Source organism: Gopherus evgoodei, chromosome 11, assembly GCF_007399415.2.
Source record: "Gopherus evgoodei ecotype Sinaloan lineage chromosome 11, rGopEvg1_v1.p, whole genome shotgun sequence".
NCBI lineage: Eukaryota > Metazoa > Chordata > Testudines > Testudinidae > Gopherus > Gopherus evgoodei.
In genome coordinates this window covers 38,529,683-38,546,936 of record NC_044332.1, presented here as the reverse complement: position 1 = coordinate 38,546,936, position 17,254 = coordinate 38,529,683, and the positions used below count along the sequence as shown (strand labels likewise).

Here is a 17,254-nt window from a genome sequence, read left to right as displayed (position 1 = left end):
AGCAGAGCAGCTCAGCCAAATGAGTAGAAGGAAGAAAATGGAAGATGACATGTTCCAAGAGACCCTGCAAGTCTCTGGCTCTTCAGATACCAAACACAGGGCTTGGAGGATCACCATCTTGGATGCAACGGACAGATCGGAGAGGAGAAAAGCCCAGGACAAGGAGCGAAACAGGCAGCAGGACATGCTAGTGCTTCTCAAGAGGCAAACAAATGCTGGAGACTCTTGTTGACCTTCAGGTTCAACAGACCCATGCTCAACTCCCTCTGCGGCCCATAGAGAACTGTACCTCTCTACGCTCCCCACTCCCATTCCACGTGGTGTCCAGGACTGCCACACTACCCCTACCACTTTACCCTGGAGAACAGTACAGATAATCACTTCTGCACATACAGTAACCATGTCTCTCTCAGATTAGTGTATGTGTTGGTGAAATGAAATGACTGTTCTTTCCCTTTCAAGGTTATTTTCCTTGTATTTGTAACATTTCATTCAGTTATAAATGTGTGTGTTTGCATGGGTTTAATAGCAATAGATGCCTGTGCAATTTTATATTACTACACACACAGAGCATTCAAAGAAACCCACACTGAACCAAAAAAAGGCCAGGCAGAGCACAGGATGGCAATACACATTATTGTGGCTATTAAAATAGTCTTTCAAAGCCCCCCCCCCGGAGCCATTTAGCTCCCTACTGAGCTCTTCTTATAGCCTTGGTATCTATCTGCTCAAAATCAGCAGACAGCTATTCCACCTCTGCCCTCCACGCCAGAAGAAACTTTCTCCCAGCTGCTTCATGGATATTATGAAGCACATAGCAGACAGCTATAACCACTGGAATATTTTTTTCACTGAAGTCTAATCTCATGAGTAGACCGCAGTAGTGGCTTTTGAAAGGGCCAAAGGCACATTCAACTGTCATTCTGCACCGGCTTAGCTTGTAGTTGAAATGCTCCTTGCTGCTGTTGAGGTGCCTGGTGTACGGCTTCATGAGCCATAGGGATAGGCTAGGTCTCTCAGGATCACTACTGGCATTTTAACATCCTCAATGATGATCCTCTGGTCTAGAAGAAAGTCTCTGCTTGCAGCTTTCTGAGCAAGCCTGTTCTTAAACATGCCTGATGTGTGCGTCTTTTTGTCGGTAAAATGTCCCCAGTGACCCACCAGCACTTGCAATACCATAGAAAAGCAGTCCTTTTCTTTTGATGTACTCTGTGGCAAGGTGGACTGGTGCCAAAATGGGGATATGCATGCCCTCTATTGCCCCTCTGCAGTTTAGTAACTTCATTGCTGCAAAACCATCCGCTATGTCCCGCACATTGCCCAGAGTCAGTCTTTTGTAGCAGAACGTGATTAATGGCCCTGCACACTTGCATCACAGCAACCTCCACAGTGAATTTCCCAGCTCTAAATTGATTCCCAATCGACGGTAGCGATCTGGCATTGCAAGCTTCCACACAGTGATTGCCACTGGCAGTGCAGCTCTCATGTTGGTGTCGCTGCGCCAGGAGGCGAGGGTGAGCTCCGCACACACTTCCAGGAATGTGGCCTTCCATATCTGAAAGTTCTGCTCACATTGTCATGCAGCCTTTGGATGGTGATTCCACCAGTCAATGCTTGTTTCTCTGGCCCAGAACCAGTGCTCCACCATTTGCAGCTTCTCTGTGAAAGCCAACAACCATGAATTGTTTCTTTCTATGCCCAACAGCAAGCTAGCCTCCAAGGAATCATCATTTTCCCCACGGCGCCTCTGGTGGTTCTGCAAATACTTCAGGATCAGGTGCGTTGCACTATTGTGATGAGCACTGCAAGTACATGGATCCTGCACAGCTCTGCTTCTCACAGAGATGGCAGATGCATGGGTTTGCAGGGCTTTTGAAAAGAGGCACAAAACATTATGGGATGCAGATAAAATTATGGGATGGAGAAAACTGCGTCATAGGATGTTTACACCATGCTCCCTGTCACCCCTCCAGTCACTGCAAGCCCTTCCCAAAACACCCTGCACTACATGGTGATGAGTTGCACTGTGGGATAGCCATCCATGGTGCACTGCTCTCTCCATCAATGCAAGTGTTGATAGTGAGGACACACGCCGCAGACACAAGGAGTGTAGTGTGGACATAGAAAAGCGATTTAATTACTGAGGGAGCAGTATGTTGCGTAAAGTAGGTTGACTTAATTTTGTAGTGCTGACTTGCCCTAACATGCATTTAAAATTCTTTAAGCAAATCCTTCACAATACAAAATATGTCTCCAGAGCTATTTTATAATACTTACCTGAAGTGTGAGCAAAACCATTTTATAACTTTTGATTATAAATACTATATACACTGAAGAAATTTAAATTTGTTACAATTCAATTTTCAGACCAGTTTATCTAGGGTAGTATTTTGTCTCCAGTAATGACCTAATACTAGTGATTCAGAAAGAGTCAGACAGAAATGTCTATTAGGCTCCTAGCCAATATAGCTGCTGGAAACAGGTAGAATTCCTTCCTGACTATTGAGAGACCAGTTTATTCTGTAAAATTTAAGATTTAAATTCTGTCATTCAAATTTGTTCAACAAGCCTATCAGACATTCTCACACTCTTATGTTCACTCTGCTTGGGGGCAGGCTATTGTAAGCAGAACTAAAATAGTTTTGGTTGTACTTTGATTTATCAAGATGGCCCCAGACAAGATTTAGGGTTCCATTTCCTGACAACTTATGTGCATATAAGGGAACATTTACCTGCAATTCTGCTTTCCTGAAGATCTCTTTCTGACAGGATTCTCCCTCTTGGATCTCATCTTCCAGGGTGAGACTGACAGAACTCCCAAAGCTGTAACACACTGACCCTAAAGGACAACAGTGGTCAGATTGAATGTCACCCGCATTTTTTAGGCCACCACTTGCCACCCCCTGTAGATTACAAATACCATTGCACCTCTCCACCTGCAGCCACTTTCCTCTTGTTCACAACTGGTGAAGGCATTCTCGAAATCATGACTTTCTTTCATTGCGTCATGCTTTTCTGTGCCCTTTGTATATATTACCCCATTTTCAGTCAGCCTGTATGTTTCCTAACTTACTGGCACTTTGTTTGCTCTTGCATACTCATTTCACTGCATTTTTCCGATTAAATCTTCATTCTGAGATAAAAATTAACTATGTAGCTTTATTAACTGAAGAATGTATAGACCTCTCCTTCCCCTACCCCACCCGCTCCCCAAAAAAAGTTAACAGAAAAGAATTATGTGCAGGTACAGCAAATAAAATATGGAATACCATTACAAAAAATGGCAAAAGATGATGGGGAGATGTTTTACAGCAAATGAAATAAAAAACTATCAAGTTGTTAATATCTAAACTGTAATTCTATTAAGTGATCGACTTATACCAGCCATACACTTGGGAGATTAAAAAACCTCTCTTAAAGGCACAGTCATGCTTTATTTTTTTATAACTTGGAGGCAAGGCCCTGTGTGGTGTACAGAAGCTAAATTCAGTTGCAAAGGCTCCTGATTTCTGCACACTGCTAAATTTTATGCCACGCTGAAAATTCTGTAATAGTGTGATGTATTTGCAAAGTCATTCCAGACCATATTTTAATTAAATCTAAAAATGCAGTATGTAATCCATACATGACAAGTTTGTTCTAGGGAGATAAAAAACTGATACTTTCATAAACTTTTTGGTTTGCACTGTGATGTGGAGTATCTTGCAGTGTATATAGGCTTCAAAAAGCTGACATGTCAAATCAGACTCCAGGTATATAGGCTGCAGAAAAAGCTCCCTTTGCCTATTCATTGCTGTAATATGGGGAGTGATGGCAGGTTATTACAGCCTGTATGCTAGGGGCAAGCAAAGATGAGGAAAAAGCATGAAAAAATCCAGTGTATCCCATTGAAAATAAACAAATTACAGAGGCAACCCACATGGAGAAAGAAACTGGGGGAAAACAAGGAAAAGGTAATATTTTAAAACCCAGGAAAAGCATTCAGGAAAAAAAATACAGAAAAGAACCCATAGCAAAATACAAAACAAGAAAAGCTAGTAGGCAAGGAACTGTACAGCTAAAAGGACCATCTTGCACAGAAATGTGTGTGTGTGTGGAGGGGAGGTGGGGGGGCAGAGAGAGAAAAAAGGAGACACTTCAGGAAAATATAAAGCAAAGTCAAAGTAAAAAATCCAGATACACCTCTACCCTGATACAACGCAACTCGATATAACACGAATTTGGATATAACACAGTAAAGCAGAGCTCTGGGGGGGCGGGGCTGCGCACTCTGGAGGATCAAAGCAAGTTTGATATAACGCCGTTTCACCTATAACACCGTGTAGCAGGGTGGTCATCCCACTCAGGTCCAGAGGGATTAAAAACAGACCTGGGAGGGAGTTGTAGCTGGAGAAAGCAGCTTTTAGGCTGGGCTGATTGGGGGAAGTAGCTGCAGCTGGGGCCACACCCCAAACGGACTCAACTGGCCCTATAAAGGCAGAGAAGCCAGGGCAGACAGGCAGTTTCTCTCCGCCTGTAGAGGGAGAAGGGCCTGGCTGCAGGGAGCTAGAGACAGGGTACCTGAGTGGACCAGGACTGGGGAAAGGCTGGGGAGCTCCAGCCTGGAAAGCGTCAGGCTGTGGCCTAGCATAAGGCCAACGGATACTGGGGGTTGCAGAGGGCAGCCCAGGGGTAGGCTAAGGCAGCAGGTCCAGTCCCAACCTTGCCAGTGATCAGTAGGCTGATACTGCAGTCTGCCCCAGGGCATCGGGCTAGATGATGACTGGCAGTAGCCTTGTACTGAAGTGAGGTGGGGGTTCCCCAAGGAGGAGAGACCTTAAGACTAAAGGGATTACTGCTAGGGAGCAGTACCCCAGGTACAAGGGCATCGAGTCTGGAAGGGACACAGGGGTCAGAGGACAGGCAGATCACCACCCTGCAGAGGGCGCTCTGGGGCTGGAATGAGCTAATTCCTGGAAGCCACCAGCAGGAAGCACTGCGGCAGTGAGTCTGCACATCTACACGCAGTAAGATTTTTTTTTGGCTCCCTAGGACAGTGTTATATTGGAGTAGAGGTGTATATAAAAGAAATACATCTACAGGTGGAACTTAAAGGAAATAAATCAGTTTGGGAGAGATGGGGGGAAGCAAGGCCAACATATTGTTTCTGCATGGCTGTTATCTATGGTGTCTAAACTCTTCCTGATGGACTGTTTTTTTTCTCTGTCTTGTACAGATCTAAGCGCAGAGTCACCATTTTAATTTAAAAAAAAAAATCAACAAATGGGACAATGCCTCTGAAGTGAGATGCTTCCTGCATTCCTGCCCTCAAGTGCAGCAGTTGCCAGGACTCAAAAAGTCAAGGAAGACAACTGAATCCTTTTGTTTTATGTTGCATTTTTCTTAAACATTTCCCATCATACTAGTGAAGATAAGATTCCTGTGACCATCAGCAGTGCTATCTAGGTCTGTTCTGTGCGGTTACAATACTAACTGCCCAGTATATACTAGTGCATTACTGCCTGTGTCAGCAATTGTGAATACAACACAGTAAGAATTTTTACAGATATAGACAAGTAACAATACTACAAAACAAATCTCTTTACTGCTAATCATTTTACTAGTGAGAGAGACAGGCAGATAGCATATTATAACAGATACAGTTATTTACTGACAAACTCTAGTTTCCCAAAATAGGTCTATTTCCTCTAGTGTATGTAAAATATCAGAGTTATCTCATCTAAGATCTTGTTCAGCCTAATTTAACATCACATTTTATTGGTGTGTTTATATATGGAGGACTCACTGTATTTAAATGTAATGTTATCTATATGAACCAATTAAATAAACCAAGCATATTTTCTCCTTGTCACACTATAGCACCGGGGTAGGCAACCTATGGCACGCGTGCTGAACGTGGCACACAAGCTGATTTTCAGTGGCAGTCACACTGCCCGGGTCCTGGCCACCTGTCGGGGGGGGGGGCTCTGCATTTTAATTTAAATTTTTAAATGAAGCTTCTTAAACATTTTAAAAACCTTATTACTTACAACAACAATAGTTTAGTTACATATTATAGACTTATAGAAAGATCTTCTAAAAACATTGACATGTATTACTGTCACTTGAAGCCTTAAATTAGAGTGAATAAATGAAGATTTGGCACACCACTTCTGAAAGGTTGCCAACTCCTGCTGCAGCAAGTTCTGTTGCCAGCGTACTTTTGTCTGTCTATAGCAAATCAATTCTAGAGTTTGGATCTAACCTGGATATGTAAAATGCCATTTTCATCATTTTTCTGTAGGCAGTAAATGTGTGATACCATGAAAATAGCTCAGTAGAAAAGTTTGGTTTTAGTTTAAAAGTGACTGCTATGTGCAAATGAACTGAGAAGTGGGATCAGGAAAGGAGCCAAAAACTATTTACCTCTGATGTGACAGTCCTATTACCAAGCTATTAGCTTCAAAGGGCAGCAACAAGAGAGAAAACGGCAAGGGGCATTAAGAGGCAAGATGACAAAAAGATTAGAAATCAGAGTACAATTTGTCTGAGATATTCTGCAATGGGCCAACAAGTATTCACTAGATCTGAACTAATCATTTACTCCACATATGGTTATGACAAGTTTGTAGCCAGATCATTTTGTTAAAAAAAATTGACACTTTTTTTGACTCTTTCTTTTATTACCCTACAGATTGACTAGAAACAGTTTTGCTGTGAACAGTAGGCCATGTCTTCACTGCAAAAGAGGTTTGTTTTTTTTACACAGATATGTAAAATCATAGTGGACACAAGATACAGGCAGTTGAAATCAACCCTATACCTCTCACTTGTTTACAACAACTCACTACATCAAGGTAAAAGCTATCCGTCTCTCACGTCCATTTGGATTCTACATTGCAACAACTAACCAGAGACAGTTATTTCAGTGAAGACAGATTCTGACTGGCAATTTTTGGGGGGCAAATAGTAAATTTGCCAATAAATTGGGGGGGAACTATTCACAGACTCAGATCAAATTCAGTGAATAGCTTAATAGGTTTATAGATTCCAAGGCTAGAAGGGACCATTGTGATCATCTAGTCTCCTGTGCAACACAGCCCAAAGAATTTCCCCCATGTAATTCCGAAAGTATCTTTTTTAGAAAATATCCCATCTTGATTAAAAAATGCTAGTGATAGTGAATTCACCATGAACCTTGGTAAACTGTTCCAATGGTTAATTATTCTCAGTTAAAAATTTACACCTATTTCCAGTCTGAATTTTTCTAGCTTTTAACTTCCAGCCATTGGATTGTGTTTACACCTTTCTCTGCTAGATTTCAGAGGACATTATTAATATTGGTTCCCCACTGTAAGTACTTACAGACTGTACTCAAATACTCATCTTCTCCCTGTCAAACAGAATCAGAGAGTTCAATCTATTCAATCACTGTAAGGCAGGTTTTCTAATCCTTTAATCATTCTTGTGGCTCTTCTCTGAACTCTCTCTAATTGATTAACACCCTTCTTGAATTGTGGGACACAAACTGGACACAGTATTCAGCAGCAGTTGCACCAGTGCAAAATAGAGATAAAAATTACCTCTCCACTCCTTAGATTAACATTATGCATCCAGCGACTGCATTAGCCCTTTGGGCCACAGCATTGCACTGGAAGGAAATGTTCAGCTCATTATTGATTATGACCCCCCAAATCTTTTTCAGAATCACTGCTTCTCAGGATAGTCTCCTGTCCTGTAAGTATGGCCTATGTTTTTTGTTCCTAAAGTATAATTTATAGTTAGCCGGATATCCAGCGATCCAGATCTCTCTGTGTATCAGTGACTTGTCCTCTTCAATTATTTACCACTCCTAAATGCAAACTTACTTGTTTTCTTCCAGACCATTGATAATGTTCAATAGCATAGAAACCACAACTGATCCCTGTGAGACCTCACTGGAAACAACCATTTGACGATTCTCCATTTACAATTGCATTTCAAAACCTATCAGTTAGCCAACTTCTAATCTATTTAATGTGTGCCATGTTAATTTTATATTGTTCTCATCAATGCCTTACAGAAGTCTAAGTATATTACATCAACACTATTCCCTTATCAGCCAAACTTGTAATCTCATTAAAAAAAAGATATCAAGTTAGTTTGACATTAAACCTATGCTTATTGGCATTAATTATATTACCATTCTTTATCAATCAAGTCTTGTATCAGCCGCTCCATCATCTTGCATGGGATTGATGTCAGGCTGACAGGCCTATAATTCCCTGGGTTCATTCTGTTCACCCTTTTTAAATATTGGCACATTAACTTTCTTCCTGTCTTCTAGAGCTTCCTTGGGGTACCAACACTTACTGAAAATCAACTGCTGAAAAAGAAATGGAAATAATTTTCAAAATGTCTAAACTCTTTCAGACATTTTGACACAATGTTAAGAACTGTGTTTGAACCATTTTGAAATGAAATATTTTAAAATCCATTTTGTGAAGAAATGTAGCTAATTATGAAACAATTTTGGGTTGAATGTAATGTTTTCAAGTTTTTTGTTCCTGCAAGAAAAAAACAAACCCATTTTCAGTTCAAACCAAACTGGTTTTTTCCCCTCTCCCCAGAACCAAAAAAAAACCTCAATTATTTACTTAGGTCTGACCCTACACTCAATATCTGAACAATGGTGGTGACTAGTGATTTGTCACATAAAAGTGATGGTATTGTTTCTTTTTCCTGAAGTGATGAACTTAATTCCTATAATCAGGAAGGGAGTTTGATGAAGCAAAAGGGTATCTGAACGTCTCCAGGAGAAAAGAATAGAAAAATGTTACATTTCTCTTTCTTTATCGTGTAGGCCTCGTTTGAAGCAATTCTCCTATATTAAACTTCTGTAAGAATGATTGACTACATGACGAATTTAAATTGAATTTTCTCATCACATTTAAATAAAATAATTGTGTGTACAAATCTAGCTGCAAAGGATGCATGCAGTCAGGTTCCTGTCTGTCTTGTTTTAACTGCCTCTGTATCAGAGCTCTGTGGAGAGATTTTGGGAATCATCTCTCTATACTTTAAGGGGTGACCCATACAGAATGCACCACTTTCAGTTTGACCATATAAACTTGTAATATGTTTCCACAAACATTTATGAGAATTAAAGTTAACCAACCCAAATGTTCTGAAAAAGCAAACAAAAGGGGAACTTTTTATTTTTAAAATTTGATTGAATGCTCACAATTTTTGTAGTATTTGCCCACCTCTATTTTCTACATAGCTACTGTGTTTAATAAGGGATTATAAGAGTTAACTGTAGATTTACTTTACTTTTGTAACTTTACAGATTATTAGCTGACACACACACACACACACACACAAACCCCATTAAACTCTGCTATGGAACTCACTGCCAACAGAAATCAGGTTGAATCACATCAGTGACCTACGGGCCAACTTGGACTCCTTTCCAATGCCCATCTTCTGCTCCTGGAACTAATGATGTAAGAATAATTCTTCTAAACAAAGTGGTTTAAATCCAAGGGTAAAGGAATGGAATTTGACTCCTCCTCTAGAAGACAGGGATATTCTTCTACATTTATCTAATGTTACACTGACATTCTGGTGATGAGTTCCACATAAATGCTAACAACCACTGTAGAAAAAACCCATAGAGAAAGAAGTCTGAGTACACCACTACCTTTTTAGAACAGTTGTAATTTCACTAAAATAGGAACATAATTTAAAGATTATTCTCTGATGATTTACTCATGCAAACTGCACATAAAAGAAACCAGTACAGTTTGTGAAACATGTTCAAATGTAAAGACTCAAAATGATAAGTACAGAAGTAGTGTGACATATGTCTCAAAACAGAATTCATTGTTGTACAACTAATAACTGTTTTCTCTATTTGATAAACACAGACATGTTTATTATGGTTCTTTTCCCAACCCCATTTGTTAAATGCTTACATGTCTCCTCACACTTATGTAGACTTATTTTACAGGCACAACAGTTTTATTAAAAAAATTCACTTGCATAAATAAGATAAAAAATGCCTAGTGTTTAGGAGAGAGAATGAAAATGTAACCAATGAGGTTTTACCTATTCACCAAAATTACAATGAAAAGTAATAACTGTATAGCTTTCCTGCATAATTCACATTTTGTGCCTTTGAGATAAATTCCTTTCTCACAAGACTTATGGCATATTTTACCATTGTGGAATTTTTCAGTAACTAACTTTTTCCCCCATGAAACTGGTAAAAGTATTTAAACATATGGGTTTATCAACTCAAAAATTACTTCCTTGTTTTTAAAATACAAAATATTTAGAATTCCTATTATTTTCACACTTACAGCACTGAAATGACATACACACAATTCAGATATGTCTTTGTCCAGTTTTGATTACAGTGTGGTTGTATATTATACAAAGTATGTTCTTCCTCTGTATTACCAATTTCATTTTTAAATCTATGAAAAGTATCTCATAAGGAATTTGATAGCACAGATTAAAAAGTGTAGCATGGAGAAGGAAGAGAAAATGAACTACACAACCCATTATAAATGCATTAAATCTTTGTTATATACATAATGGAATCCTGTCTGACTGCCAAAATTTGCTACTCTTTAGCTATTGTACAAAGTTTTCTGACCTGAAAGCACACATCTACTTTTTTCCCCAACGTAATCTACTGTAAAATATTGTACTGTATTTTGAACATGAGTACAGAATCCAAATAGCTAATGGCACATTTAAAAAACTCAATATCCTGCAGATGATTGGATAATGAGAAAAAGTGTACCTACAATCATCTCATCAGAAACAAACATACATCATGGAATGTTAGTTAGCCAAGTTCACACAGTAAATAACATTTTTAAACTGCAATCTATCAGCCAGTATCACATTGAAGGCATCTTTAAACATTCAAGCAAAGATTTCTGGCATAAACTACTGAACCATTCTCACACACATACACACCACATTATAATTACATTGTTTCCAAGATATGGTAGATACTGATTTTTCCAGGAGAAAGGTATCAAAATTTTGCTACTAAAAGATGACAGTGCTTACACAAGAATTAAGTACAAGTTAGCTTGCAAATACAAGACAATGACAAAGAAGAAGGAAAAAAGTGTTGTTTAACAAAGGTTTTTTAGGCTTTTCTCGCATCCATACTTGTGAATGAGTAAACTCCTTAGTCTGTGATTCAAAAATCCACAAAGTATCAAGCTAGCTATGAAAATTATTCCATATTTGATAACCCTGTATTGTACAATATCTTTTTACTGTTTTCTACTAGCCTAGCACAAAGGGTATTTGCAGACCATTGTTTTGACAGCAGAAATAAAGCTCCTCTTTTAAAATTAAAGTGTTGAAAAAATTGGCATCAGCTTTTAAAGAAAATCTAGTTAGTAATGACCCTCATCTAGTTAGGTATGTGCATAAAAGTATTGTATTTCCCTATACCATACTGGCCCTGTTAAACAATTTAAAAAAAACAACCAAACAAAACAGTTAATAAGCCAAACAAAATGCTACACATGATATAAAGCAAACATTTTCTCCCAATGTTCTTTCTCTCATAATGTGCAAAACAATAAAAAGGCAAAAAGACTAAAAGCAAATGTACTGTTACTGTCTTTTTCTCTTGCCTAGTGCTTTATGACCTTGCCAACATTTCAAAGTCAATAGGGACTATGCAGAACTTTGGTATAAAATGTCACATATTACTACTATCACAGTCTTGGAGATGCACTTTAATAATTCACCCCAATGTTGGTTGAAATAATATGAAATTAAAAGTGAAATAAACCACATTGTACTTTATACACACTTTACACATTCGGCACAGAAAATAACTAGTAAATCAACTTTTTTTTAAAAAAAATCCATATTCTGCAAGACTAGAAACTGCTTTTCAGTCTCCTCTTCATCTGCCCATCTGCCAATCTTTAAAGCCAAATTTAAATATGAATTTTAAAAATGAATAATCTTAAGCTGCATATCTTTTTAGATGGAGACTGGTCTTGATTTCCCTTTAAAGTCACAAATGTATATCTAAGAAACTGTTGCAATGCAAGTTTTTAATCAACTTCCTGAAGGCTGTGACTGGGAAGGTGGAGCCATAACAATCTGTGAAAGCACTGGCTCTGTACTCTGGTCCGCCATCTGGGTGAGAACTGACGTGGCTACAGCTTCTGCCTTGGAGGTTGAACTTACTCCATTGGAAGTGCTGACAGAACTATGCTGAATAGCTTCTGTATGTGGACTATTTGGCACAGAAATGTCTTCAGAACTGTCATCTTTATCTGCAGCTAAAGGAAAAAAAAATCACTTGCTGTTTTTTTTCTAAAATATGCATAACATTTTTTCAGATAACAATAAGAGTCCTGTACATAATCACAATTAATAGCACATATAAAAATATATTTGTCAAACATTTATTTTTAGCATAATTGCTTTATTATAAAGATGAACAGGTAACTTGTTTGTATTTTTCTATAAACAAAAAACAGGATAAAATGTTAGAATATTTATGAACATAGGTACATTTTCAAATTATTATTCCCATCTATTTAAAACCACAGTTAATTTTGGTTGATTTTCCAACTAATGCAGCGACGGATGACTATAACACCTGAGTCTAAAGATGCACTCACATGAGAACAACAATAGTCTATAGTTTATAGTCTAAATGCCACCAGCTGTTCTATAGTTATGTGAATTAATTAGATTCAGATTTTTTAAAAACCACAAGATACTGCATTTGACTAGTAATTCAGCAAGAGAATCATTCTCAGTTTGATAATTAATAATGTTTATGAAAATCACTCTCTGTAATACAGTAAATTATTATTGCTCAGTTGGACAATAAAGTTTTCAATATGCAAAATCTTCATTCTTTCAACGGTGAAATTCAATTAGTTTTGCTTAGCACTTAAATATCTGCCAATAAGAGTTAATTAATGCATGACATAAGTCTTTAAAAATCAGAAGACATCTAAAAACTACTTCTGTTTGACTTGCTCTCAATCAATGAAGTACTCAAATGAATTACCCATAATTTTTTATGATCACAAAACCCAAGTATTTAAAAAACAAAAAACTTTTCTTGCTGTGCACGTTTTTTTTTTTTTTTTTTTTTTTGTTTAAATACAGAGGCACAATTTAACAGGAATTATTCTTTCAATAAATGCATCAGTTATATTTTACAACACAGACTTTTCATTTAAAGCAAAGTTCATACAAACACACACACACGTGTGTGTATATATATATATATACACACACACACACACACACACGTGTGTGTGTATATATATATATATATATATATAGGCATTTTAGGAGATAACGAAGCCAATATGAGAAGTGAAATCCACTTAATAGATTATCTGATAAACATATATATTCAGATGAGAAAATCGTTTAGCCATTAAACTTTTATTTTTACAGGTGATAACTGGTAAATTAATTAGTGTTTTAATTAAATCTCGTCTCTATTTTTGATTAGTCAGATCGTTGAACAGACATTATCAAGTGATGATAAATTGTGGCAGTCAAATTTTTACCTGTAAGTGGTATCGTTCAGATAAAATAATCTCAGTTCACAACAGGTTTTTGCTCATATAAAAATGGAAGGCGTGAATGATAAATTTAACTGCAAGATTTTTTGGTACCATCCCAAGCTTCCTAGAATGTTGCTTGAGTCTCCTGTGACAATTCCCAAAGCATTTACTTTTTACACTTAATAACTGAAATGGAGACAGATATCTGGCTAGAATTTAAGGAGGAAAAGAGCTCAGTTCTACAGTAGTGCAATCAAAATAAAGATTTTTACTGAATAGGGTATGCATAGAAAAACTGAATCCAAAACTAAAAAGGATGACAAAGACACAAACAAAGTGTCCAAGGAAGGATACACCAAAGTTTATGATAATAACGAAGAACAAACACTGAGCACGGACAACAAAAATACCTTGAAGGTAGATTGTGGGCTGAGGTTTTTTCAGTGCAGGAATACCAGTTGCAAGAATGAAAATTCACTGATGAGCAAGTCAATTCCACAACATAATAAGATCTTTATTGCAGTCCTTTATCCATACTAAGAAGGGATTAGTTTCAGAAACAGAAAGTAACTGTTTACACAGTATTGCTTCAATAGAAGCAAAGTCAGACAAACATGCAAGTAAGCAGCCTTGCAAATGTATTCCAAAGAAATGTTAATTAGTATAACAGCATAAGAATGGCCATACTGGGGCTCACCAATGGTCCAGCTAGCCCAGTATCTTGTCTCTGACATCAGCCAGTGCCCAATGCTTCAGAGGTAATGAACAGAACAGGGCAATTTTGAGTGACTCATCTCTGTCATCCAGTCCCAGCTTCTGGGAGGTGGAGGTTTAGGGACACTCTGATAATGGGCCTGTCTTATAGCCATTGATGGACCAATCCTCAATGAATTTAGCTAATTTTTTGAATCTTGTTATACTTTTGGCCTTTACAACATCCCCTGGCAAAGAGTTTCAGAGATTGACTGTACATTGTATGCAGAAGTACTTCCTTTTGTTGGTTTTAAACCTGTTGCCTATATGACCCTTAGTTCTTGTGGTATGTGCACAGCTAAATAATACTTCCCTATTCACTTTCTCCATATCACTCATGATTTTTTAGACCTCGGTCATATCCCCCGGTAGTTGTCTCTTTTCTAGGATGAACAGCCCTAGTCGTCTTAATTTTTTCTTGCATGGAAGCTGTACCATACCCCAAATAATTTTTGTTGTCCTTCTCTGCATCTTTTCCAATTCTAATACATCTTTTTTGAGATGGGACGAATGGAACTGCATGCAGTAATTCACAGTGTGGGCATACCATGGATTTTTAAAGTGGCATTATAATATTTTTTATGTTTTATCATCACTTTCCTAATACTTCCTAACATTGTTAGTTTTGGGGGTTTTTGTGTTTGTTTTTACTGCCACCGTACAGATGTTTTCAGGAAACTATCCATGACGACTCCTAGATCACTTTCTTGAGTAATTAAAGCTTGCGTAGACCTCATCAATTTGAATGTACAGTTGGGATTATTTTTTCCAAAGTGCATTACTTTGAATTTAATGTTGAATTTCATCTGCCATTTTCTTGCCCAGTCACCCAGTTTAGTGAGATCCTTCTAACTCTTTAGAGTCAGCTTTGGAGTTGTATTATTATTTGTATTATTTGCAAATTTTGCCACCTCCTGTTCACGTCTTTTTCTAGATCATTTATGAAAATGTTGAACAGCACAGGTCCCAGTACAGATCCATGGGGGACACCACTATTAACCTTTCTCAATTAAGAAAGCTGACTGTTCATTTCTAACTCTTTCCCCCTATCTTTTAACCAGTTACTGACCCATGATAGGGCCTACCCTCTTATCCCATGACTATTTTGTTTGCTTAACAGTGTTTGGAGAGGGAACTTGTCCAAGGCTTTCTGAAAGTCAAAGTACTCTGTCAACCGGATTACCCTTGTCTAAGAGATTGGTGAGCCAGGATTTCCCTTTACAGAAGCCGTGTTGACTCTTCCCTCATCTCCCCCCTCCCACAAACACATCACGTTCATCTATATGTCTGATCATTCTCTTCCCTTTTATAGTTTTAACCAATTACCTGCACTGAAATTCAGCTTACCAGCCTGTAATGGCCAGGATCGCCTCTGGAGCCTTTTCTAAAAATATGAGTTACATTAGCTACCTTGCAGTCATCTGGTACAGAGGCTCACTTAAGAGACAGGTTACACACCAGAGCTAGAAGTTGTGTAATTTCATATTTGAGTTCTTTCAGAACTCTTGGGTGAATATCATTTTGGTCCTGGTGACTTAATACTGTTTAATTTATCAAGGTGTTCTAAAACCTCCTCTACTGACACCTCAATCAAGCACAGTTCCTCTTACTTGTCACCTAAAAAGAATGGCTTGAGTGTGGGGATTTCCCCCATATCCTCTGCAGTGAAGACCAATGCAAAGAATTCATTTAGCTTCTCCACAATAGCCAAGTATTTGTTGAGTGCTCCTTTAACACCTCAATCATCCAGTAGCCCCACTAACTCTGGCAGGCTTCCTGCTTCTGATGTATTTAAAAAAAGTTAATTTTAGTTTGAATCTCCTTAGCTAGTTTATCTTCAAATTCTTTCTTGGCCTGACGTATTCTATTTTTACACTTGATTTGCCAATGTTTATGCGCCTTCCTATTTTCCTCAGTAGGATTTGACTTCCAGTTTTCAAATGATGCCTTTTTGCTTTTCACCACTTTTACTCTCCACTCTTTATCCATGGTGGCATTTTCTGGGTTTTTTTTTTTTTTTTTTAAAGTTTGGGATAGACATTTAGGTTGAATCTCTATTATGGAGTTTTTTACGGTGTTTATGGAATGAGTCCTATTTCAAGAGTGCAATGCTGACCCCTTTGGAACGGACTGCTACAAAATTCCTATTAATCTAGATAGCATGTTTTTGTGGACTTTGTTCCTTTTTTTAAATGGATGCTTCGACCATCGAAGGAGTCAAATTATATCAAGATAGGAGGGGAAGCTCACTGACTGGTGGCTGTTTTCACACATATCAAAAGATCACGTGGAAAGGGAATACAACAAGAGAAAGAGAAAGGAGATACAACAAATGGCTTCAAAAGCTGTTCAAGTCCCTAAACAGGGCCACAGCCACCCAAGGTGGGGAACAGGGATGGAGGAAGGGAGAGGGAGAGAGAGAGAGTTCATTCATTCAGTGTGCACCATGTGTAATGGTCACATCCTTGGTATTCCATACCCCATTTCCAGCAGTGTATAAACCTGTATTGATGTAAAACCGAATGAAAATAGAGATACGAAGAGGTTAGAGAATTGTCCCTGAAAAATAATGGAAACTTCAATGCAATTTTCTGCATTTTACAAAATGAAGAGATTAAAAAAACCAACAAAAACATTTTATGAAAAAAAAAAACAGGAGAGCTGTGAAGTGTCCCTTTTCCCTTGGAGAGAATAAGGAGGCAGTGGATGGGGCATCATGGGAGAAGAGGATGTACGATGGGGACTCCCAGCTGACGCACCTCTTCTTCCCTTGTCTGGTGCTGCTGTTACTGCTCCACTCACTGACAGAAAATACTCAAAGTCCCAGAAACTTCTCAACCTATACACCAGCTCCTTTCGCTGCTCATACTTCAGAGTCCCCTGCCTGATGAGTCCTTCATATCACCAGCCAGAGAGAAAAGGGAACTCTAGTGGACCTTTCAAGGGCCAGCAAA

General features: G+C 38.2%; 1 protein-coding gene across 2 annotated transcripts in view; it reads right to left on the bottom strand.

Moving 5' to 3' along the window:
* Window positions 1–9,649: 9,649 nt before the first annotated feature.
* ATF2 (activating transcription factor 2) overlaps window positions 9,650–17,254 on the bottom strand; it is a 92,189-nt gene continuing 84,584 nt past the window's right edge. For both annotated transcript variants that reach the window (XM_030580862.1, XM_030580863.1), the window contains one exon: window positions 9,650–12,293. In XM_030580862.1, coding sequence (XP_030436722.1) covers window positions 12,067–12,293 — 227 coding nt within the window. In that variant the 3' untranslated portion in view covers window positions 9,650–12,066. The remainder of the gene's footprint in view (window positions 12,294–17,254) is intronic.